Here is a 21,656-nt window from a genome sequence, read left to right as displayed (position 1 = left end):
TCCATTACCCTGCCCCACTCACCTTGTAGAGGGCTGCGGTGATGAGAGCCAGCAGGACCAGGCCCCCCACGCTGCTGCCCACGATGATGGGCAGGTAGTTATAGACCTCGGAGCGCTCCACCACCGTCTGCACCTGGGGGAGAGGAGCTGTGAGATGGGGACCCAGGAGTCCTGGCACCATCACCCGCCCCTGCTCTAACACACCAGACCCCACTTCCTCCCAGAGCAGGAACAGGACCCAGGAGTCCTGGCTCCCAGCTCTAATCACTAGCTGATGCTCTCTCTATCCTGGGCACAGCCACTCTGGTACCTGATGCTGGACGAATCCCTCCTTCTGGGTGTACTTCTCCTCCTCGTATTCAATCCGGGCCTCGCTCACCAGACTCACTTTCTGCTGCTGAGTCTGGAACAGAGAAATTCACTGTCCCTGACTGGAAATGACGCAAACCAGCCCAGAGCATCGTCCCAGGGCGACTCAGAGCAATTTACAGGCGGTTCACACAGGGATCCCTTGCCCAGCACTGAGATGCAGCCACCTCTGGGGTGAGGCGTGAGGGCAGTTCACATGAGGGGCTCTCTCATACCTGGGAGACCCACTGGAAGCTGACGTTCCCTTTGATCATGAATTCCAGCGGCTGCTGCATTTCCAGGGAGGTGATTCTGCACCGGATCTTCTTACAGGTGGCCACGGAGCAGTCCTGGGGGTGGAAGGATATCGCTGGGTGAGGCAGGGGGCGTGCAGGGTCTCAGCATGACCATGAGGCTTGACAAAGCCCTGGCTGGGATGATTTAGTTGGGATTGGTCCTGTTTTGAGCAGGGGGTTGGACTAGAACCTCCTGAGGTCCCTTCCAACCCTAATATTCTATGAGTCTATGAGGGTCTGGGTCTGTCTATAGCAGGCGTCCCGACCCCAGCCCAGCCCCCCACTCACTGTGTGTGTTAGTGCAGAGGGGAAGGGGCGCTGGGACCCGCATCAGCCTGTACTCACCAGCATGGGGCGCTCGTTCATCTGCTTCACAAAGTCCTTCGGACCAGGTGTTCCCTCCTCACTGGTGCACTGAGCCAGCTGGGGCTGGGGAGGGAGAGAGACATGGTTTTAAGAGGGGAGGGAAAGGGACATGGGGACTTTCCCCTCTAGGGGGCGCCAGCTACAATCCAGCACCAGGGCAGGGGCATGGCTGGCTGTGGGGAGGTGGGGGAACATGTGGCCTATTGCTCCTAGGCAGCCTGTCCCAGCAGGGGGCGCTGTAGGGCAGAGCAGGTGTCACTGGGCCCATCTCACACACACACGGGCAGGGAGAGGCAGGTACCTTGGAGGGGACGACCTCAGAGGCGTCCCACACCCGGACCCCGCTCAGCTCCACGGGGAACTGGAATGTGACCGAGATGGGGACTCTTCGCTGCCGCAGGTTCTTGACCTGAAAGAAACAGACTCACCATAGGGCACTGCAGGAAGAGAACCCAGGAGCTCTGATCCCCAGCCCCCGCTCTAACCCTCAGACACCACTGCCCTGCCAGATCTGGGGATAGAACCCAGGAGTCCTGGCTCCCTGCCCTCCCCCACCCCTCCGTGCTCTAACACACTAGATCCCATTCAGGAAGTTCTGCCTCTGGGGAGAGGCTCTGGTGATGTATACACAGGAATCTCACCTGGTATTGGGTGGATCTAGGATTGCCAGACTTCCGGTTTTTCGTTTAAACACCCAGTCGAAAAGAGACCCTGGTGGTTCACCGGTGCAGCAGGGGTTTGGGACTAAGGAGGCTCCCTGGCTGTCTGCCGTAGCTCCGCGCGGCTCCCGGAAGCTGCCGTCAGATCCCTACAGTCCCATGACACATGGGTGGCCAGGGAGGCTCCATGCATTGCCCCCGCCCCGAGATCCGGCTCCAGAGCTCCCATTGGAACTGTGACCAATGGGAGCTCCAGGGGTGGCATCTGTAGGCACAACGGCCGCACATGGAGTTTCCCTGGCTGCCCATTCATCTAGGGGCTGCAGGGACCTGGTGGCCACTTCTGAGAGCGCCGTTGGGATCCTGAACCCCTCTACACAACTCAAACCTCTGCGCCAGCCCTGAGCCCCCTCCAGTATCCCAAACACCTAATCCCCAGCTCTACCACAGATCCTGCACCCCCCAGCTGGAGCCCTCACCCCCTCCTACACCCCAACCCCCTGCCCCAGCCCAGTGAAAGAGAGTGAGGGTGGGGGAGAGCGAGCGATGGAGGGAAAGGGGATGGAGTGAGTAGGGGCAGGACCTCAGGTCAGGGGCAGGGCAGAGGTGTTCAGTTTTGTGCGAGTAGAAATTGGCAATCCTAGGGGGCTCTCGTACCTGGGAGACCCATTGGAAGCTGCTCTGAGACCCCTCCTTGCCCCGTCTCCCCCACACACACACTGTGCACTGCCGGCCTCACCTCGTACTGATGTGTCACTGGCACACTTATTCCTGCCTCGTCGGCGGAGAAGTTGACGTACTTGGTCGACTCCTCATGGCTGGGGAAGGAAAAGGATGGAAGGAAGGAGAGAGACGGGAGTGTGATGGAGGGGGCTGGAGAGTGGCGGTGGGTGGGGCATTGTGGTGCAAGGAATGGGGATGGGGGCCCAGCAGGGGGCGCTCTCCCCTCTGTCTCTGCACTGACCTACCTGGTGAGGATGATGAAGATGCCGTACTTGACCGGCAGCTCCGCCCGGTGCTCCATGCGCTCAGTGATGGGGCCACCATTGTCACTGGGGGGAGGGGAGGGCAAAGGGGAGAGATGTGAGGAGACGCAGGCAGGTAACTGTGCAGGGAGGCTGCACCACAGGCCACTGCCCTGTCCTGCTCTGTGCACGGCCCCCTCCCACTGCTCCCCACTCCTGCGGTGGATTAGCCAATGGGGCCCGTGCCCAGGGGCCCCAGCCAACTGGGGGCCCCTGGAAAAATGGGAGCCCCTGCGTCCTGACCCGCTCTGCCTGCCTGGCACTCCTGCCACTCCACGCACCCCGACCCCACTCCCTGGGCGGAGCGCCGGGAGAACAGGGGGCGGGGGGAGGGAATGCAGGCAGAAGAGGTGCGGCGTGGCCCCCAGTTGCTCTGGCCCAGGGGCCCCACAAAACCCTAATCCATCCCCTGGCCCTGCCCAGCCCCCTCACCTGCTGGCCTTGGCCGTGATCTGCAGCCTGTCCCCCAGGTCGGCCTCAGAGGAGACGTCGAAGGTGGCGATGAAAACGGCCTGGAAAACACCCGTGGGATGAGTGTCAGGGCCTGGAGAACTGCCAGAGACTGCGGGGGCGGGGCAGGCACAGGGGATCAGGGGGGCTGTTGTATGAACTTTGATGGAATAAATGGGCCCAGGGAGGCGAAGGTGTTAACATGACCCTGCCCCTGGCCACAGACAGCGCTAATCCGGTTTGTGGTCCAGAGACCTCAACCCGCTCTGTGCCATGGCAACATCCCATTAACCATCCTTTTTAGGACCTGACCCCAGCCCCGGAGTGACCTCAGGGCTCTGTTTGCACTGACTCGCCGGGCTCCCCGGGCGCTTTCCCCAGCACATCTCTTGTCACGGGCTGGGCTGACCCCAGGGAACTGCCCCTCTCTGCTCCCAGCTGGGCTCACACTAGGGTTGCCAACTTTCTAATTCCACAAAACCGAATACCTTTGACCCTCCCCACCTCCGAGACCCCTCCCCTACCCCGCCCCTTCTCTAAGGCCCCGCTGCCACTCACTCCATCCCCTCTCCCTCAGTGACTCACTTTCCCCCAGCCTCACTCAGTTTCACTGGGCTGGGGCAGGGGTTGGGTGAGGATACAAGCTGGGGATGTGGGCTCTGGGATGGGGCCAGAAAAGAGGAGTTCAGGGTGTGGGAGGAGGGGGCTCAGGGCTGGGGCATGGTCTTGGGTTGTGGGAGGATGTTCAGGGCCCGTCCCTACCTCGGCCCCGCTCCAGAAGATGGGGTGGTTGATCTGGCAGGTGCTGTTCCTTTGAGTCTGTTCCTCGGAGCCCACGGCTGAGCTGCACTTAACGGCCAAGGCCCTCCTGTTAGACTGAGCACAGGGGATCAGCCAGTGAGACATGCAGCTCACATCACCCCTGCCAAGTCCCCACATCTGTTCATCACAGCTTAGCACACCTGTGCCCTGCAGCTCAGCACCGCTGCTGAGCCCCCACACCCACTCCCTGCAACTCAGCACCCATGGCGAGCATCCCACCTGCTCTCTGCAGCTCGGCGCCCCCACCAAGCCCTCCACCCGCTCGCTAAAGCTCAGCCCTCCTGACGAGCCCCCTACCCGCTCCCTATAGCACAGCACCTCCTGCAGAGTCTGCCCCTCATGCCTGGTGTATGTTGGGGTACCTGGAGCAGCAGGACGCGGCGGTAGGACAGCGCGGCCGGGTAGAAGAACTGCACCGTGGTGCTATAGGAATTCTCCCCACGGTTCTGGATGGAGACGGTGGTGTTGAGTTCAGGGGTGACCCCCACCACCAGGGTGCTCAAGCTAAGGGGGGAGAAAGGGGTGAGCTTCCTCAGGCCAGTGCCCTGGCTGCTCTGTGAACTTTTTCTAGCAGTGCCCAGCCGGGGACCCCAGCACTGTGAGCTTCCGGCAGTGCATCTTCCCCACAGCAATGCATCCTGTGACACTACGCCTCATATTCTTCATAGAGATATTGTTGTGATATGAATATGGCATAACTAAGTTGTATTTTATGCAAGGTGGGTCATCTGCAGTATCACTAGAAAGATGATGATTTACTGAATGTGATTGTCCTATTTGTATGCATGTGTCCTTTCTGTATCTGAAGTTAGGAATATTGACTATGTAACAATTACAAGTGGGTTTGCACCTGGGGAATGCCCACCAGCGAAAATGCCATCAGTCTGGCTGGTTTGCCAATCTGTCATTAGGGAGAGCAATAGGACTCTGATGTTGCTAATCTCCCACCTTCCTGTGAAGTCTTCTGGAGGATTTATGGCTGCTTTGACACTCCAGGGTCATGTGATCATGTCTCCTAGTACTGGACTCCATTTTAGAATGCTAGTATTTTCCCACAAATAGGGGATGGGGATCAAACAGGGAAACAAAGGATTCCCACCACATGTAAGTCCTATATAAGGTAGGGAAGTGAGTTAATCAGGGCCGGATCTCCACTGAATCCCTGCCCAAGATGACTGCTGAAAACATCTAAGACTGATCTGTGCAGTGCAAGACAATACAATTTTGGGTTTACACTCCTGAGGGTACTTGAATGCTGGGCAATTCCCAAGCTGAGTCTTCCCAGGCAGAGCTGATTTCAGTGTCTGTGTCTTTCTGCAGCTGGATGTGTCCCTACCTGGGTGTGTGCTGGAGGCTGGAGGGCCTGGCTCAGCAGAACAGTGTAAGGAAGCCCAGGCTGGTGGAACCAGTGGGCTCAGTGGTACCAAAGTACATCAGGGGACAGCCCAGAGCAGGGGGGGTAACCCTTCACACCCACCACCCAGGATCCATCAGCACTGGAAATCTGGCAACATCTCCAGCTGGATGCTGAAAATCCAAGTTGTGATCAAGCCGGATGCATCCCACCAAGGTAGGTGTTTTGGGGGAGGATTCAGTGACTTACCCAGAGAAACTGAAGGAGATTTCTAACTGGTCATCACAGCGGCCATCCGGGCCACAGTCCTTCTGAAACGGGAGCTGGGGGGAGACCAGGAGAGCAGGATCAGAGTGGGTGGGGAGGGGGCTGCAGCACCATCTGCCAGAACAACACTGCAGGGACCCAGGGACCCTCCCATTACCCCAGTACCTCACAGTGCCCTGCACAGGGGGACAGCTAAACCCATCCTCAGCTCCGCCCCCCCCCCCCCCCATTCCTCCTCACCCTCTGCCCAGCAGCAGTTTCACACTTCTAGTGGCTCTACGGCTGGAGGACTGGCTGGCTCAGGGGGATGGGGAACAGGGCATGGGACCTTTCCCCGCTAGGGGGCCCTGGCCAAAATAAATATTGAAAATTGTGCAGCAAAAGGTTGGAGTGTTCCCATGGAGGCGAGATGCAAAGGCAAACTCAGCATCCATATCTGTCGCCCTCTAGTGGCTATGCTGTGTAAAGGGAGTTAGGAGGCTTTTGCTGCTTCTGAATTTTCCAGACTCTTGCTTTAAAACTGCACGGTCACTGGTTCGATCCCTGCAGGAGACACACTGCGGGGCCTGGCTCTGGCACCTTACCGAGCCTGCAGACACTGGCGTGGAGTCCTCACTCAGGATGGGTCTGAGGTCACCGGCAGCAGCGATGGGCTCCCCTGTCAGGGTATAGTTGAGACGGAGGGTGATTGGGGTCACGGTGTCCTCTGGGCAGAGCTGGGGAGACAGAGAGACACGTCGGGCCCCTGAAGGAAAAGGGGAACTGGGGGCTGTGTGGGACCCAGAGAGGGGTTTGTTCTTTGTGTCATTTGGGGCAGGGTTGGAGGACCAGACACAGCGGGAGAGGAAGGTGTTAGGACCCCCCACACTCACAGGTAACTTTATCCGGTACGCCTCACATTTCTTCTTGATGCCGAGCTGCAGCTCCCTGCTCAAGACGGGGCTAGTGGAGTCGAAGGCGGCTCGGATCTTTGTCCGTCCGGGGTCCAGGGCCAGGCTGTACTGAATGGTGCTGGAGATCCTGTTGCCTACGGGGGAGGAGAAAACGAGGGACAGAGAGATCCAGAGAGTGGAAACCTCAAGGGGAAATGGGATACGGGGCCTTTCCCCCCAGAGGGTGCTGGTTCCAATCCAACCCCAGGGCAGGGGACTGGCTGGCTCGGGTGGGAGGGGAGCGGGGGTGGGTTTGGTCTGACCTAGGCTGTCCTTGGTTCTCTTAGTGACGGTGAAGCAGACCTTTGCCATGCTGGCCTCCGTGTTGAGCTGCTCCTGCCCCTGGCAGTCAAAGGCCGAGGTGGGGACGGTTGGGGGCTGGAAGCTGATGGAGATCCTGACTCTGAGCACCGGCCGGGACCTGCCATGGGGGGAACAGAACCATCACCCAGCTGCTCCCTGCAATGGGGCCAGGCCCCCTCCCTCCCCAGAGCCTCCCACCCAGCCTAGATGTGCTCACAGCACCCCAGGGAGACGGGTTATGGACACACAGTTCTCCTAGAGAAGACGCTGGGGGGCAGAGAAGGGAGCAGAAGAGCTGTCGTTGTGCCATTCTCCAGCAGGGGGCAGCAGTCTCTCTCCCTCTCACACACACACACACAGTAAAAATTTTATTAAAGTGAATGTTTGAAATGAAATATACACAGGTTGAGAGGAAGGTACTGTACATCTGGAGTCAGGCTTGGGTTATGGGGGGTTACAGATATCGTTTGCAAGGATGAAAAGATACATACATATCACATAACCGGCATAGACCCAGATTGGGGTGCAAGAGTATTTAAAGTGTCAGTGGATAAGTGGGCTCGGGTACGCCACCCATGGAATGAATAAGGAGTCCAAGTCGGTATTGGTGTAGTGGATAAGTACATGGGTGGGGTGCGTCCCTTGGTCCGTCAGGGAAGGGAGTGGGTGATTTCCCTGGTCGGCTGTCTCGGTTACTTGGTGTGGTATTGGTGGTGTCCGGTGATGCGTTTGGTATAAATGTCTCTGGACCATCTGATGGCGTCGGACACCATGAGCTGTCTCATGAGCCGGGTGTAGCGTCGACTGACCCCGTACGCTCTCAGAACCGGCTCGTTGCGGGGGTCCCATGAGCCCAAGGCTCCCACGATCAGGGTGTGTACCTGGACTTTGTAGCCCTGGGCTGTCAGAGTCTACCCTCACTTGAAACTGGGGGGTTTCAAGGTGAGGACTCGCACGCCACCATGTCAAAGGTCTCACCCCCACTTGGAACTGTTGGGCTCCAATGTGGGGACCTGACTTGGTTTCCCTCTAAACTAAAATCCTAGTTTAGATCTAGTAAGCTGCCACCACTCAATCAGGAAATGTGGATTGAGACACAGTCCTTCCCCAAAATCCTAGGGGATTCCAAGAGCCCCAAATCCATGGAGTTCTTACACCCAGGAGAAACAAACCATTCCCCCTGCTTCCTCCCCCCTCCCTTTTCCTAGGAGAGAGATACCTTGATTCAAACTCCTTGAATCTCACACAGGAGGAACTGTCTCTTCCCCCACTCACCTTCCCCTGAATTTCCACAGAAGAAGGAATTAACCAAGTCCAAAGAACAGAAAAGAATTTATTAAGAGAACAAAAAGAAAATACAGAATCTCTATGAGCCCAAGCTGGACACTCATAGGGTATAACCTTATCAATCTCTGGAGAGAATTCCCCCTCCCCCCTTTCTCAGTCAAAGCAAAATCAGCAAACAGGAATAAAGCATTTCCTTTAGCAAACACACAATTGCAAATGTAGAAAACAAATCATAAGACTAATTCACCTTGCTAATTAATACTCACTATTAATTAGTAGAAACTACTCCAGGAGAACTTGGAGACATGACTGTCCTCTCTTAGATTCAAAAAGAGTTCTAACTAAGAACACAGACAAAGGCTTCCCTCCACAGAGATTTGAAATTATCTCGTCTCTGATTGGTCCTTTGGGCAGGTGGTCACCAGGTACTGCATGTTAACCCTTTACAGGTAAAACACACTTTAACCCTTAACTATCTGTTTATGACATGGGCTCTCAGGGTCTCAGCCAGGTCTTGTCTACACTATACAAAAGGCAGCTTTTGTCCACAAAACAGTGAAGGTTTACACACGACAATGCGACTTTTGGCGACAAAACTCTCCTGTTTTGCCAACAACGTAAAACCACCTTGACGAGAGGAATGGAGTTTTTCGCGGCAAAGTTTTGTTGACAAAGTGCCAGTTTAAAGCCTGGGCTTGGTTATGTCGCTATAATTTGCCTCCAGGGTGTTTCCCACAATGCCCTTCCTGACAGGGTGACCAGGTGTCCAGTTTTCGACTGGAACAACTGGTGGAAAAGGGACCCTGGCGGCTTCAGTCAGCACTGCTGACCGGGCCGTTAAAAGTCGGTCAGCAGTGCAGCGGCTCTAAGGCAGGCTAGTCCCTACTTGTCCTAGGTGGGGGGCCACGGGGCTCTGCGCAATGCCCCTCCCTGAGCACCAGCTCCAGCGCCGCTGAGGGGGCAGTGCCTGTGGGCGAGAGTGGCGTGGAGAGCCTGCTAGCCCCCTTCACCTAGGAACCAGACCTGCTTCCTACTTCTGAGCAGGAGCCGCCCAAGGTAAGTCCATGCCCCAGCCCTGCCCCCCCCCAACCTGGAGCCACCTTTTGTACCCCAAATCCCTCATCCCCAGCTCAACCCCAGAGCTAACAAATCCAGCCCAGAGCCCTCACCCCCCCCCACACCTCAACCCCCTGCCCCAGCCCAGAGCTCCCTCCCACATGCTGAACCCCTCATTCCCAGCCTCACCCCAGAGCTAGCAAACCCAGTCCAGAGCCCTCACCCCCTCCTGCATGCCAACCCTCTGCCTTATCCCACAGTTCCCTCTCTCACTCCAAATCCCTCGACCCCATCCCCCAGCCTGGAACCCCTTCCTGCACCGCAAACTCCTCATCTTTAGCCCCACCTCAGAGCCTATGCCTGAGCCAGAGCCCTCACCCCCTCATGCACCCCTACGCCCTGGCCCAGCCCGGAGCCCCCTTCTGCATCCTGAACCCCTCATTTCTGGCCCCACTCTGGAGCTTGCACTCCCAGTAAGAGCCCTCACCCCCTCCCGCACCCCAACCCTCTGCCCCAGCCCAGTGAAAGTCAGTGAGGGTGGAGGAGAGTGAGACACTGAGGGAGGGGGAATGTAGTGAGCGGAGGCAGGGCCACGGGGAAGGGGCAGGTGTTCGGTTCTGTGCGACTAGAAATTTGGCAACTCTACGTCCTGACTGCTCTAATCAGCAGTTCGAACCCAGCTGCTCTGCAGCCACGTAAACAAGCATCCGCCCTCCTCCTTTAAAGGCCCAGGAATTTTTGAAGTTCCACTTCCTGTTTGCTCAGTGTGGTGAGCTCACGTGGCATCTCCCCAGCTGACCATGGCGGCTCCATGCGTCAAACGCTCTCCCGCTTGGGCCACTGTGGAGCTGTTGGATCTGCTGAGTATATTGTGAGAGGAGTCTGACCCGTCCTAGCTCCGCTCCATCCATAGGAACTTCAAGATCTACAGGTGGATTTTTCATGGCTTATGTGAGAAGGGCTACAAATCAGGACACGGTGCAGTGCAGAGTGAAGATAAAGGAGCTGAGGCAGGTGTACCATAAGGCGAGGGAGGCAAACCCTCACTCCAGTGTTGCGCCCAAGAACTGCCGCTTCTACAAGGAGTTGGGCACCATCTTCAGTGGTGACCCCACTTCCATTGCCAAGAGCCCCTTGGACATTTTGGTGGGTTGGGAGGGAATGGAAAGTGGACCTAACCCTGACGATGAAGTCGTGGACGAGGAGGTCAAGTTGGAAGACGTTGTGGACCCTACATCTGGTACCACGGTGAGTCAGGGGTGGACCCTACGTTGGACCCTACGTCTGGTACCACTCTGGAGGGGTGTAACCAGTCCCAGCAGGCCGTCTCTGGTGAGCACAATGCAGGAGAGGAGACCCCTGGTTAGTGATCTTTTTGAGCAGATACTGCTTTATTACATGGCTGACAGCTGTCCTTTGCTCTGAACACTGTAGTAGTGGGCGAAGAAAGAGATAGAAATGTGCAAGACTTGCTGTGTTCCTGTGTGCCGCGCATTCCCCTGTGCAGCTTAGCAGTGCAGCAGAACAGGGTGTTGATGCACCCCCAGATTTCATGGGAATCCTCCAGAGAGAGCTCTAGGAAACTACCTGGAGGTCCTCGCCAATCCTCTGCCAAAGGTTCCTTGGCAAAGCTGCTTTGTCCCTTCCCCATTGTAGGAAACTTTCCTGCACCACTCGGCAATCACTTGTGCAGGGACCAAAGAGACACACAGGTGAGCAGCATAGGGACCGGGTCTGAACCTAGATGCATGCAGTAGATGCACCTTTGCTTCCTCTCAGGAGTGAGATATCAGCTTCAATGACCTCTGGCTGTGCAAAATGGTGGCACGGCTTACAATATTGTCCCCAGTCCCCTTCACCGATCCTCTGAAAGCATCAACACCCTTTGCTCCATTTTGAATGTCCACCCCCCACCTAGGCCAGACTCACCATGTTTAGGGTGTTCGTTGAGATGTGTGCTTGCCAAGGGACATTGAGAAAGTGATTGGTAAGTTACAAGAGGTATATTTTACTGTAATGATTCAATGCTGTGCATGAACTAACAATCATGCTTCTGTGCATTATTTCTTGTGCATCTGCAGCTGTGGCATTCTGGGGACACCACTACACACCAACGGAGCACCTTCGCCAGATAAGGAAGCAACCAAGGTGGAGCAAGGAGGACATGTTCAGAGATGTGCTCCAATCCTCTGAGTCAGAAAAAAAAGAACACATGGTGCTGAGGGAAATAGAAAGATGGGAAAACTGCTTTCCATGCCCTCCCCACATTCCTCCCAAACATTCCTTGCAACTTCCCAGAATGTCTCAGAATCCCATTCACTCCAACCCTTCAGACAGCTTCCAAATTAATAGCTGGACATACGCACAGCTATGAGAACCTCCACTGCCCTGCACTCTTATCTCCCTTCCCACCAAGCCTTTTGTGTGTGTTAACTGGCATTTAATAAAAACAAACTCTCTGGAAGATAAACAATTGTTCTGTGTGTCCTACACACATGGGCAGCAGGTATCAAAGGCCGGGGAAGGCTGAGCCTCCCCAAGCTGCCTTGCATGGCCCTGCACACACTTCAACCCCAGGTCCCCTCTTGCTTCCTGCCGCACTCTGCTGTGGCTCTTCCCCCTTGGTCGGGGCCCAGCCTGGGGCTGGGGCAAGTGGGGGCCAGCCTGTGGCCAGAGACTCCAGGCAGCTGGAGCGGGTGCTTATATCACCCGCCCAGCGCTCAGGGTCTGGGGTCTGCACTGCCCGCCAGGTGCTCTGGGGCTAGGGGGCGGAAAACACTGCCTGCCCACACGGCACTCCAGGGGGGCTCTCTACCCATTCGCCTGCTGCTCCAGGCCTGGGGGTGCTCATTTGCCTATTACTCCTGGTCTGGGGAGGGGACATGCTGCCTGCTCGTCTGCCACTCCTGGGCTAGTGGGGAGGGATGTGCTGTCCACCTGCCCAGCGCTCCAAGGGGCGCAGTGCCCACCCATCCAGTGCTCTGAGGTTGGGGGGGCTCCACCCGGTGCTCCAGGACTGGATACAGTCAGGCAGACCAGGGCTTGCGGGGGTGAGGGGGGCTCTGTTGGGGAAGTGGGAGATGGGAGGGGTAGGGCCCGAGCAGATGGGGCAGGCTGGGCAGGGGCTAGCCTCCCCAAGCCTGCGGTTCACCAACCGCCCATGCCTACACATAGTGATTGTTGCTGCTAGTAACGTATACATGCATTCTAATCCTTTGCTTACTACAAGTCCCAGTGAGGAATCACAAGTGTGAGGCCAAATAAGATAACTGAGTTAAATGAAGCATGGCATCTTGCTGTATAGAAATACACATTACTGGTTTGCAATCTCAAAATCTTGCCTCAAAGCCTCCCTGATTCAAATTGCCCCCCCTCACCTCATAGTGCCCCTCTAATAGCCCTGGTACCAGGCTGCTCAAAATCAGCAGCCAGCTGATCTGCTTCAGCACTCCACCCCAGGGGAATCTTTTCACCCTTAGCCTCACAAAGATTATGGAGTGTGCAGCAGTCAGCTATGACCATTGAAATTGTCATCTCATTTAGATCTAACCTGCCATAAAGGCATCGCCAGCACGCTTTTAATCTGCCAAAGCACATTCCAGGGTCATTCTACATCTACTCAGCCTATTGTTGAAGTGCTCCTTGCTGCCGTACAGGTTTCCCGAGTAAGGCTTCCTGAGCCATGGGATAAGCAGGGTCTCCTAGAATCACTATGGGCATTTCAACATCCCCCACTGGAATCTTCTGGTGTGGAAAGGAAGTCCCTGCTTGCAGCTTTCTGTACAGATGAGTGTTCTTCAAGATGCGTGCATCATGCACGTTCCTGGACCACCTGTGCTGATGTCAGTGAAATGTCTACAGTGATCAACAAGTGCCTGCAATACTACGGAGAAGTACCCTTTTCTATTGATGTACTCCATTGTAAGATGGTCCGAGGCCAAAATTGGAATATGCACCTTGTTGCAGTTTGGGAATCCCACATCCGCAAAGCCATCCACTATTTCATGCACGTGGCCAAGAGTGATGGTCCTTCATAGCAGGATGCGATTAATGACCCTGCACTCTTGTGTTAACACAGCACCCATGGCTGACTTCCTGACTCCATACTGATTCGCGAGTGACTGGTAGCAGCCTGGCGTCGTCAGTTTCCACACAGCAATCGCCACGCGCTTCTCCACTGAGAGGGCTGCTCTCATTTTGGTGTCCTTGCACCACAGTGCTTGGGCAAGCTCTGCGCACAGTTCCAAGGAGGTGGCTTTCTGCATCCGGAAGTTCTGCAGCCACTGCTCATCAACCCAGATCTGTATTACGATGCGATCCCACCACTCAGTGCTTCTTTCCTGAGCCCCAAAGTGATGGTCCACCTTGTTCAGCTGCTCCATGAATGCCAAAAGTAACCTGGTGTTGCTTCTTTCCATGGCACGCAGCAGGTCAGGCAACACTGATTCCTGTTCAGATTGGGTGCTCATGATATACTCCACGACCAGCCGTAATGTGTTCACAACAGTGACCACAACAGTAGAGAGCATTGCAGGATCCATCCTTTCACACAGAGATGGCGGGCACACAATCAACAAGGGGTGTTAAAAGTGGTCAGAAGACCATGGAATGCTGGGACAGAAAATAAAGCATCATGGGACATTGAGCTAGCACACATGAGGTGCTGTGATCCACTCCGCCTTCCCATAACTTCTAGTTGCAGTATGTGGCGAGTTGCATACTAGAATAGATACCCACACAGTGCACTGCTCTCACTCTCAGTCCTAGAGCACCAAGTGTGGACGTGCTCTGCCGACACTAGGAGCATAGTGTGAACATGGAATAGCGATGAAATTATAGCGCTTCTTGATCATTGACATAACTTCTACCAAAACAACTCTGTAGTGTAGACAAGGCCTGAGACTGTAATGTGGAGCAGTGCAACAACAGAGTAACTCACCTCAGCAGCAGGACCTGCCCTTGTGCTCCCACCGCGATGTCTGGGAGTCCATCCCCCGTCAGGTCTGTCCCGCCACTGATGGCCTGGCCAAAGTAGTGCAGCCTGCTGGGGAACAGCGACCCCTCTATGCGCTGTGGGGCAGAGAGAGCAGTAAGGGGCGGGTAAGAAGCAGCTGTACTGTATAATGGGCACTAGGGGGCAGCAGAGGGTGAGGGGTGGGGAAGGGGCGGCTGTACTGTATAATGGGCACTAGGGGGCAGCGGAGGGTGAGGGGTGGGGAAGGGGCGGCTGTGCTGTATAATGGTCACTAGGGGGCAGCAGAGGGTGAGGGAAGGGAAAGTGGCAGCTACAGGCTAATAGGCACTAGGGGGCGGTGGGGCCCCATGATGTCTCTTTCAGGATCTGTGGTGACCCCTCCCCGCAGGAGCTGGGCTCACCTGTCTGTACTGGGGACTGAGGCCTCCCTTTTCCCCATGGAAGATGTACAAGGCCCCGCGATTGTCGTTCTCCATGGGGGCCCCGATGGCCACGTCCGTCCGTCCGTCCCCACTGATGTCCCCGATTTCAGACATGCTGGTCCCAAAGCGCCCGAATGCCTGCCCCGTCTGTCCTTGCAGTGTCTTGCTGCAGATCTTCATCGTCCCCTGCAGGCCCCATCCAAAGAGACACATGGGGAAAGGGTCAACACTGACAGCCAGCAGAGAGTGCCCCCTACTGACCCCCTTTTCCCTCTCTCTGCAGCATAACGGCCTTTGGTGCCGCTCTGGGGCATCGGGGCCATCACTGACTGGCAAGGAATAGCATTCTCTAATGATCCCCCCATCCTGCTCCCTGGAGCACCACACCTGCTACTGCCATGCTAATTTTCCCAGCATCACAACCCCATGGCAGTGCAGGCAAGAAGAACCCCAGGCCATCCATCTTCCCCCAGGCTCCATCATCTTTCTTACCGACCAGTGAATCAGGCAGACCGAGACCTGCCCTCCAGTCAGAGGTGTATAGTACATGGGGGCTCCGATTAGAACCAGGTCCGTGTTCCCATCTCTGTCGAGGTCCACAGCGCACAGTGTACCCCCAAAATACGAGCCAATCTGGAGAGGCAGATAAGTCACCCCTTCAATTTAGTCACTTCCTCCTTCTTCTCCCAATGGGACCCTTCTCACCCTATGGGGATAAGGATTCAGTCCCAATACTCATTCCATCCTTAGACTCACCCTCCCGCTGCACAGCAGGTGACGCTATCACTGTAATGTATAGGCAGTTAGATCTTGGAGAGATGCTGAATGCTAGTTGTGGTGCAATTCTTTTCAGAGGTTGTTCTAGCACGAGTAAAATTTATTCCCTGACTGAGTCACTGTTATAAGCTCTGTTCAGCTGGAATGTATAGGCAGTTAGATCTTGGAGAAATTCACTTTGTTAGTGTAATGTGATCCTTTTCAGACACTGTTAATATAACTAGGAATATTATTTTCCTTGCCCGAGTTTCTCTGGCCCAGATCCACAAAGGGACTTATGTGCCTAACCCCCAGACTTAGCTTACACTGTGATCCACAAAACCTCTGCGTGGCGGCTGCTGACCCCTATAGGTGCATAATCTGACTTGGTGCTGTTGGTGTCATTAGGCATAACCCTAGGTAACTCAGGAGGATGGAAAACCGTAAGTGTCAATAAAGCCTTCCTGTACTAGGCCTGAATGAACTAAAGTCACTCCATGTCTGACCAAAGCCTTTCCATGTTTGAACTTTAATCAACCTAACAGGCCAGCAACAGAGAATGGTTATCAGTTGCAACACCTGTACCAGAAGGTAATAATGAGGCCTGCTATAATGAGGCCTGCTTGCTCCTGGCTAAGGGGCAAAATAACAGATCAAAGAAAGTAAGACAAGATAACGGTTCACAGAAGAGTTACTAATGAGCTAGATTGGTTGCCGCCAAGTATGACTTAACTGCTTAATGTAATTGCTACTGCAAAGTGTATCTGCTACATGGGAATGAAAGGTGGGGAGAGAGGAGGAGTGGGGGGGATAGAAGAGGCTTAGCTAAAGTTATGTATAAAAAGAGAAAAGCTGCTTGTAGCCGGGTGCTTGATTTGAGACATGTCTGTCTCCTGGCACCGCTTTGAGATCTCAAATAAACTTTGTCTGCTTCTCCACCTTGCTTGCATCCGAAGAAGTGGGTATTCACCCACGAAAGCTCATGCTGCAAAACGTCTGTTAGTCTATAAGGTGCCACAGGATTCTTTGTTGCTTTTACAGATCCAGACTAACACGGCTACCCCTCTGATACTTCTCCACCTTGGTGTGTTTATTGGAGCAAAGCACACCGGGCAACGAACCCCCACTGTTGCTGTCCTCGGGCACTCTGTGCCAGCAACAGTGCCTAAGTTTTTGCAGCAGAAGCTCCTTATGTTGCTGCCACAAAATACGAGCCAATCTGGAGAGGCAGATAAGTCACCCCTTCAATTTAGTCACCGCCTGCTTCTTCTCCCACTGGGACCCTTCTCACCCTATGGGACTAAGGATTCTGTCCCAATGCTCATTCCATCCTTAGACTCACCCTCCTGCTGCACAGCAGGTGGCGCTATCACTGTAATGTATAGGCAGTTAGATCTTGGAGAGATGCTGAATGCTAGTTGTGGTGCAATTCTTTTTAGAGGTTGTGCTAGCACGAGTAAAATTTATTCACTGACTGAGTCACTGTTATAAGCTCTGTTCAGCTGGAATGTATAGGCATTTGGAGCTTAGAGAAATTCACTTTGTTAGTGTAGTGTGATCCTTTCCAGACACTGTTAATATCACTAGTAATGTTATTTCCCTTGTCTGAGTCTCTCTGGCCCAGATCCACAAAGGGACTTATGTGCCTAACCCCCAGACTTAGGTGCCATTGTGATCCACAAAACCTCTGTCTGGCTGCTGCTGACCCCTATAGGTGCCTAACCTGAGTTGGTGCCTAAATTTTTGCAGTAGAAGCTCCTTATGTTGCTGACTCAAGGGCAGGGAATGTGCACTGCTGTCTTACTCTAAGCAGCCAGTTGCCCATTTCACACCACACCCCAGCATGATCCACAAACTGGGGGAAGATAGGGGCTGCTCCACCTGCTGGGCACCATCTGATAACTGTGGTCAGAGGAGAAGGAGTTGAATAGGGGTCTGCTATTTCTTAGGTCAGTGCCCTAACCCCTCAGCTGTGGGCTCCCTCAGTCTCTCCTGTTAAAGTTGTTCCACTTTAATTGACTAATTAAATATCAGTTGGGCTGTAGAATGTTGCAAATCACAACCACCACCCTTTGGCCCCATGGTCAGGGCACTCCCTGAGAGATGGCAGAGCCCTGATTAAAGCTTTCTTCCTCATCACACAAAGCAGGGACTCAGACCAGGGGTTGTCCATGCCCTAGGTGAGGACTCTAACCCCCAGCTTCTCCTCTGGCTGGTTTGTGAAGATCTTAGTGGCTCTGAGCATGCCTACTGGATGAGGCCCAATATGTGGGCTAGGAGGAAGAGCGCCTATCTTCCCCCCCTTCGTGGATTGCTGGCAGGGGTAGGTGCCTCCCTGCAGCATCACAACGCCTAAGTCCATTGGTATATACGGGCCTCTGTCTGTATCCGTCTCATGAGTTCTGTCTAGACTGTAAGTGAAGGTAACAGAAGTGGAATATTGGAGAGATGCTGAATGTCAGCTGCGGTGCAATTCCCTAAACCAGTCAAGTTTATCCCCTGCCTTAGGTTCTTTGACGGAATTTTTCCTGAAGTTGAAGCCAAAACACAAATATTACACGATGTCAAAATCTTACAGGCTTCCTCCAGCCCTATCTCTTTCACACTCACACTCCATATTATCAGTAAAGCTCCCCATACCTGCTCTCCCAACACCTCCGATCTGGGTGTCCATTCCCCGCCCTTGGTATCTTGGCTGAACAGGACGACTTTGCCGGTGTGTTGGTAGCGAGGGGCCCCGACCACATAGCTGCTCTGCCCATTGGCTGTGATGACCTGAGACGAATAACCTCAAAGGAAGAGAGAGACGTGGGGAGGTGAGATGGGAAACAGCCATACAACAGTGCTGCACAGAACTTTCCCAGAACTGAGATGCAGCCACCTCTGGGGTGGGGCACAGGGGTTGTTTAAATAGGAAAAGGAAGCTCGGTGGGTTTGTTCTTACCGAGGTAAGCATCATTCATGTCAGTGGAGGTTGTGGATACGTTGATGAAGCTCGGCTTCCTGCCGCTCCCGTACAGGTATATCCCACCGGACCAGTCATAGGCTCCCACCGCTCCCAGCACAGGCCCATCCTAAACCGACACACACGGCAAAGGGGACTGATTACAGGAAACAGACAGCGCAGAATGTATTTACTAGACAAGGCCAGAACCTGCAGCACAGCACCCCCTAGTAACGTGCTGGGACACTGGGGTCGGTGCTGACAGCCAGGGGAGTGATTATCCCCTACTGGGCCCCCACACCACTTGCTAGTGCCTGCCCTGAGTGGGAGGGGAGGGGAGGGTGCCCCCTGCACTGCTCCCACAGCACTCTAGGCTAGTAAAGGGTTGTCTCCCCTGCAAGCACTAAGCCAACCAGCTCCTTCTTAGCTTGAAAGCGCAGTCAGGGCCCCAGCACACGGCAGTGTGGGACATGCCCTGCGGCCAGGCGTCACTCACAGAGGACAGCAGGGAGCTGAATCCTTCCTGAGCCATCTCCAGTTGGAAGGAGCTGCCGTTCTGGGACTGGGTGCCTGGGGCAGAGACAGACAGACAGACATGGGAGAGACCATCACAGACGGTAAAGGCCTCATGTCCCATTCCCTGAGCCAGCCCTTCTCCCCAACTCGAGGCTGGATTGGATCCAGGGCCCCTTAGAGAAAAGGCCCCATATCCCATTCCTCAACCCCTTGAGCCAGCCAGTCCCCTGCCGGATGAGAAAAGCATCAGGGGCATTTATGGAGGTAGATTAATAGATACATGTTGGATAAGGAAAGAAAGGCCCCAAATGTTCTATGTGAGCTCTGGATTCCCAGCAGCTCCCCGTCCCATCTCGGCCCTGAAAACCCATTTCTAGTGTCCAAGGGGCCGGTGCGGCCTCTCCCCCAGCTCTGGTACCTTCAATGGGGAAGATCTTCTCCTGCAGCTGGCTCCGGATGCCCTGGAGGGCGTCAAAATTGTCCACCTGGAAGACGTGCTCGTCAGTGGGCTCAGAGGCGATCACATGGAGCTCCTGTTGGGCAGCATCGCTGGAGAAAGCCTCGCCGACCTTCATAGATTAGAGGGAGGTACAGGGGAGACCAGGGCATCAGTGTCAGTCAGAGCCAGGAGCCCTGAACCAACACCCTCCCTCTCCCCGAACCCTGCTGGGCCCTAGGGAGACACGGCTCAGCCAGCACCATGTGCCATTCCGGTGAGTGGGGGGTGAGGGGTCACTGCATCCTGGAGTTATGAAGCCTGCCTCATTTCAGCACTGAGTTGTGTCGGTGGTATCAGCAGCGGGCACTGGGGTCTTCTTGCCATAGAGAGCGATAGCACTCTGAGGCCCTAGATCAGGAGTGGGCAAACTACGGCCCGCGAGCCACATCCGGCCCGCGGGACTGTCCTGCCCGGCCCCCGAGCTCCTGACCCAGGAGGCTCACCCTTGGCCCCTCCCTTGCTATCCCCCATCCCCCGCAGCCTCAGCTCGCTCGCTCCGCCGCTGGCGCAATGCTCTGGGCGGCAGGGCTGCGAGCTCCTGGGGCAGCGAGCTGCGGAGCCCGGCCTGACCCAGTCTCTGTGCTGCATGGTGGCGGCGGCTGCGTGGCTGTAGCGCTGCCAGCCAGCGGTGCTCCAGGCAGTGTTGTAAGGGGGCAGGGGACAGGGGGGGTTGGATAGAGGGCAGAGGAGTTCAGGGTGGTGGTCAGAGGGCGGGGGTGTGGATAGGGCAGAGGTGGGCAAATTACGGACCGCGAGCCACATCTGGCCTGCGGGGCCATCCTGCCCAGCCCCTGAGCTCCCAGCTGGCCCCGGCCCCTCCCCGGCTGTCCTTCCTCCCCCGCAGCCTCAGCTTGCTGTGCTGGCAGCACGGCATCCTGGCTGGCTCCGGGGCAGGGTGGCGCGGTGCAGGGGCAGATTTACAAGTGAACACAGGGTGCCCTGGCAAAGGCCCCCCAACAACAGGGGGACCCAGGGCCGGGCACTTGGGCAACTCAACACTGGCTGCACTGAAATCATATGCAGGCGGGCGGTGCAGATGGCGGGAGCGCAGGGAACGCAGGCGGAGGACTCACGGGGAGCACTGGGAGGCCACGCAGCCGGCCAGAGAGAAGAGGCCATTTGAAGGGGAAATCGCCGCTTCTCTCTGGCTGTGCGGCTGCCCCTGCTCCTGTTGAGTCCTCCGCCCATGTTTGTGGGGCCACATTCCGAAAGGGGCAGGGGAGATGGATAAGGGTAGGGTCCTGGAAGGGGCGGTCAGGGGCAGGGGTCCTGGAAGGGGTGGTCAGGGGGTGGGGGGGTGGATGGAGGGGGGTCGGTTGGGGACCAGGAGCCGAGGGGTTGGAGGGGTTTGGAGGTTCTTAGGGGGGCAGTCAGGGGGCAGGAAGTGGGAGGGGGTGGATAAGGGGTGGGAGCAGGCTGTTTGGGAGGGGGCACAGTCTTCCCTACCTGGCCCTCCATACTGTTTTGCAACCCCAATGTGGCCCTTGGGCCAAAAAGTTTGCCCACCCCTGCCCTAGATAACTCAATCTCCAGGGCGTAGTGAAGGGTGAGTTTGGGCAATGTCTCTGGGGGACGCCTCAGGGCAAGGAGTGGAGGGGTGGGACCACTGCGCTAGTCTGGGTGGGTTGCGTGCAGTCGGTTCAGCTGTGGAGTCAGGCACCTCCCAGTCGCTGGGCCCGATGTAAGCAGCAGACAAAGGTCAAATAAGGTCCAGTGGCTGGAAGCAGAATTTACACCCATTCAGACTGGAAAGAAGGTGTCAGGTTTAACCGTGAGGGGAATTAACCATTGGAGCAGCTCACCACGGGCCACAGTGGATTCTCCATCCCTGGCAATTTTTACTGGCTGGTTTTCTAAAAGATCTGCTCTGGTTCCAGCAGGGATTATGTAGGACAGTTCTCTGGCCTGTGCTACATGGGAGCTCAGACTAGATGATCACAAAAGTCCCTTCTGGCTTGGGAATCTATGACTCTAAACCCAAGTTTGTTGATGAAAGGCAGCTTATGTCAACCTAACTCTGTAAGCGGCTACACTGAAATGTAGCTCCCACCCATGTAACTTGTCCACCACATGGACTGCATAACTCCACGTCCGCCAGGGCCAGTGTGCTTAGTTCAATGTAGTCAGGTCGGTGCAGTGTCCGTATGGGCACTGCGTTCCTTATATTGCCTGGGGGCACCAGCTGTTGGCCCCAGACCCTGGGGATTCAGCTGTCAGTGCCCCACCATGCCCCACGCTGACAGTTAAATTGGTACAAGTGCCCCTGGTGAGGACGCACATTGGTGACAGGAGGAGGATAGTGTGGACATGAAAAAATGATATAATTACTGTGGTGGCTGTGTGAAAACATAACTTAAGTTGACTTAAGTTTGTCACATA

The 21,656-nt window shown here is 55.5% G+C and overlaps 1 protein-coding gene across 1 annotated transcript in view; it reads right to left on the bottom strand.

The window, feature by feature from the left end:
- The window catches only part of LOC120395037 (integrin alpha-D-like), a 33,137-nt gene that overhangs the window by 977 nt on the left and 10,504 nt on the right, over positions 1-21,656 (bottom strand). The window contains exons 9-29 of the mRNA XM_039519230.1: positions 19,197-19,347; positions 18,759-18,832; positions 18,263-18,392; positions 17,959-18,107; positions 15,055-15,195; positions 14,542-14,748; positions 14,105-14,235; positions 6,783-6,940; positions 6,460-6,614; positions 6,172-6,303; positions 5,570-5,643; positions 4,329-4,470; positions 3,907-4,020; positions 3,127-3,206; positions 2,638-2,721; positions 2,409-2,487; positions 1,312-1,419; positions 990-1,073; positions 585-698; positions 311-403; positions 23-133 (exon numbers count right to left, since the gene is read on the bottom strand). Of these exons, the coding sequence (XP_039375164.1) occupies positions 23-133; positions 311-403; positions 585-698; positions 990-1,073; positions 1,312-1,419; positions 2,409-2,487; positions 2,638-2,721; positions 3,127-3,206; positions 3,907-4,020; positions 4,329-4,470; positions 5,570-5,643; positions 6,172-6,303; positions 6,460-6,614; positions 6,783-6,940; positions 14,105-14,235; positions 14,542-14,748; positions 15,055-15,195; positions 17,959-18,107; positions 18,263-18,392; positions 18,759-18,832; positions 19,197-19,347 (2,511 nt within the window). The remainder of the gene's footprint in view (positions 1-22; positions 134-310; positions 404-584; positions 699-989; positions 1,074-1,311; positions 1,420-2,408; positions 2,488-2,637; positions 2,722-3,126; positions 3,207-3,906; positions 4,021-4,328; positions 4,471-5,569; positions 5,644-6,171; positions 6,304-6,459; positions 6,615-6,782; positions 6,941-14,104; positions 14,236-14,541; positions 14,749-15,054; positions 15,196-17,958; positions 18,108-18,262; positions 18,393-18,758; positions 18,833-19,196; positions 19,348-21,656) is intronic.

The sequence above is a fragment of the Mauremys reevesii genome, unplaced genomic scaffold (genome assembly GCF_016161935.1).
Source record: "Mauremys reevesii isolate NIE-2019 unplaced genomic scaffold, ASM1616193v1 Contig9, whole genome shotgun sequence".
Lineage (NCBI taxonomy): Eukaryota > Metazoa > Chordata > Testudines > Geoemydidae > Mauremys > Mauremys reevesii.
Note: the sequence above shows the minus strand (reverse complement) of the source record. Positions and strands in the feature narration are given on the sequence as shown.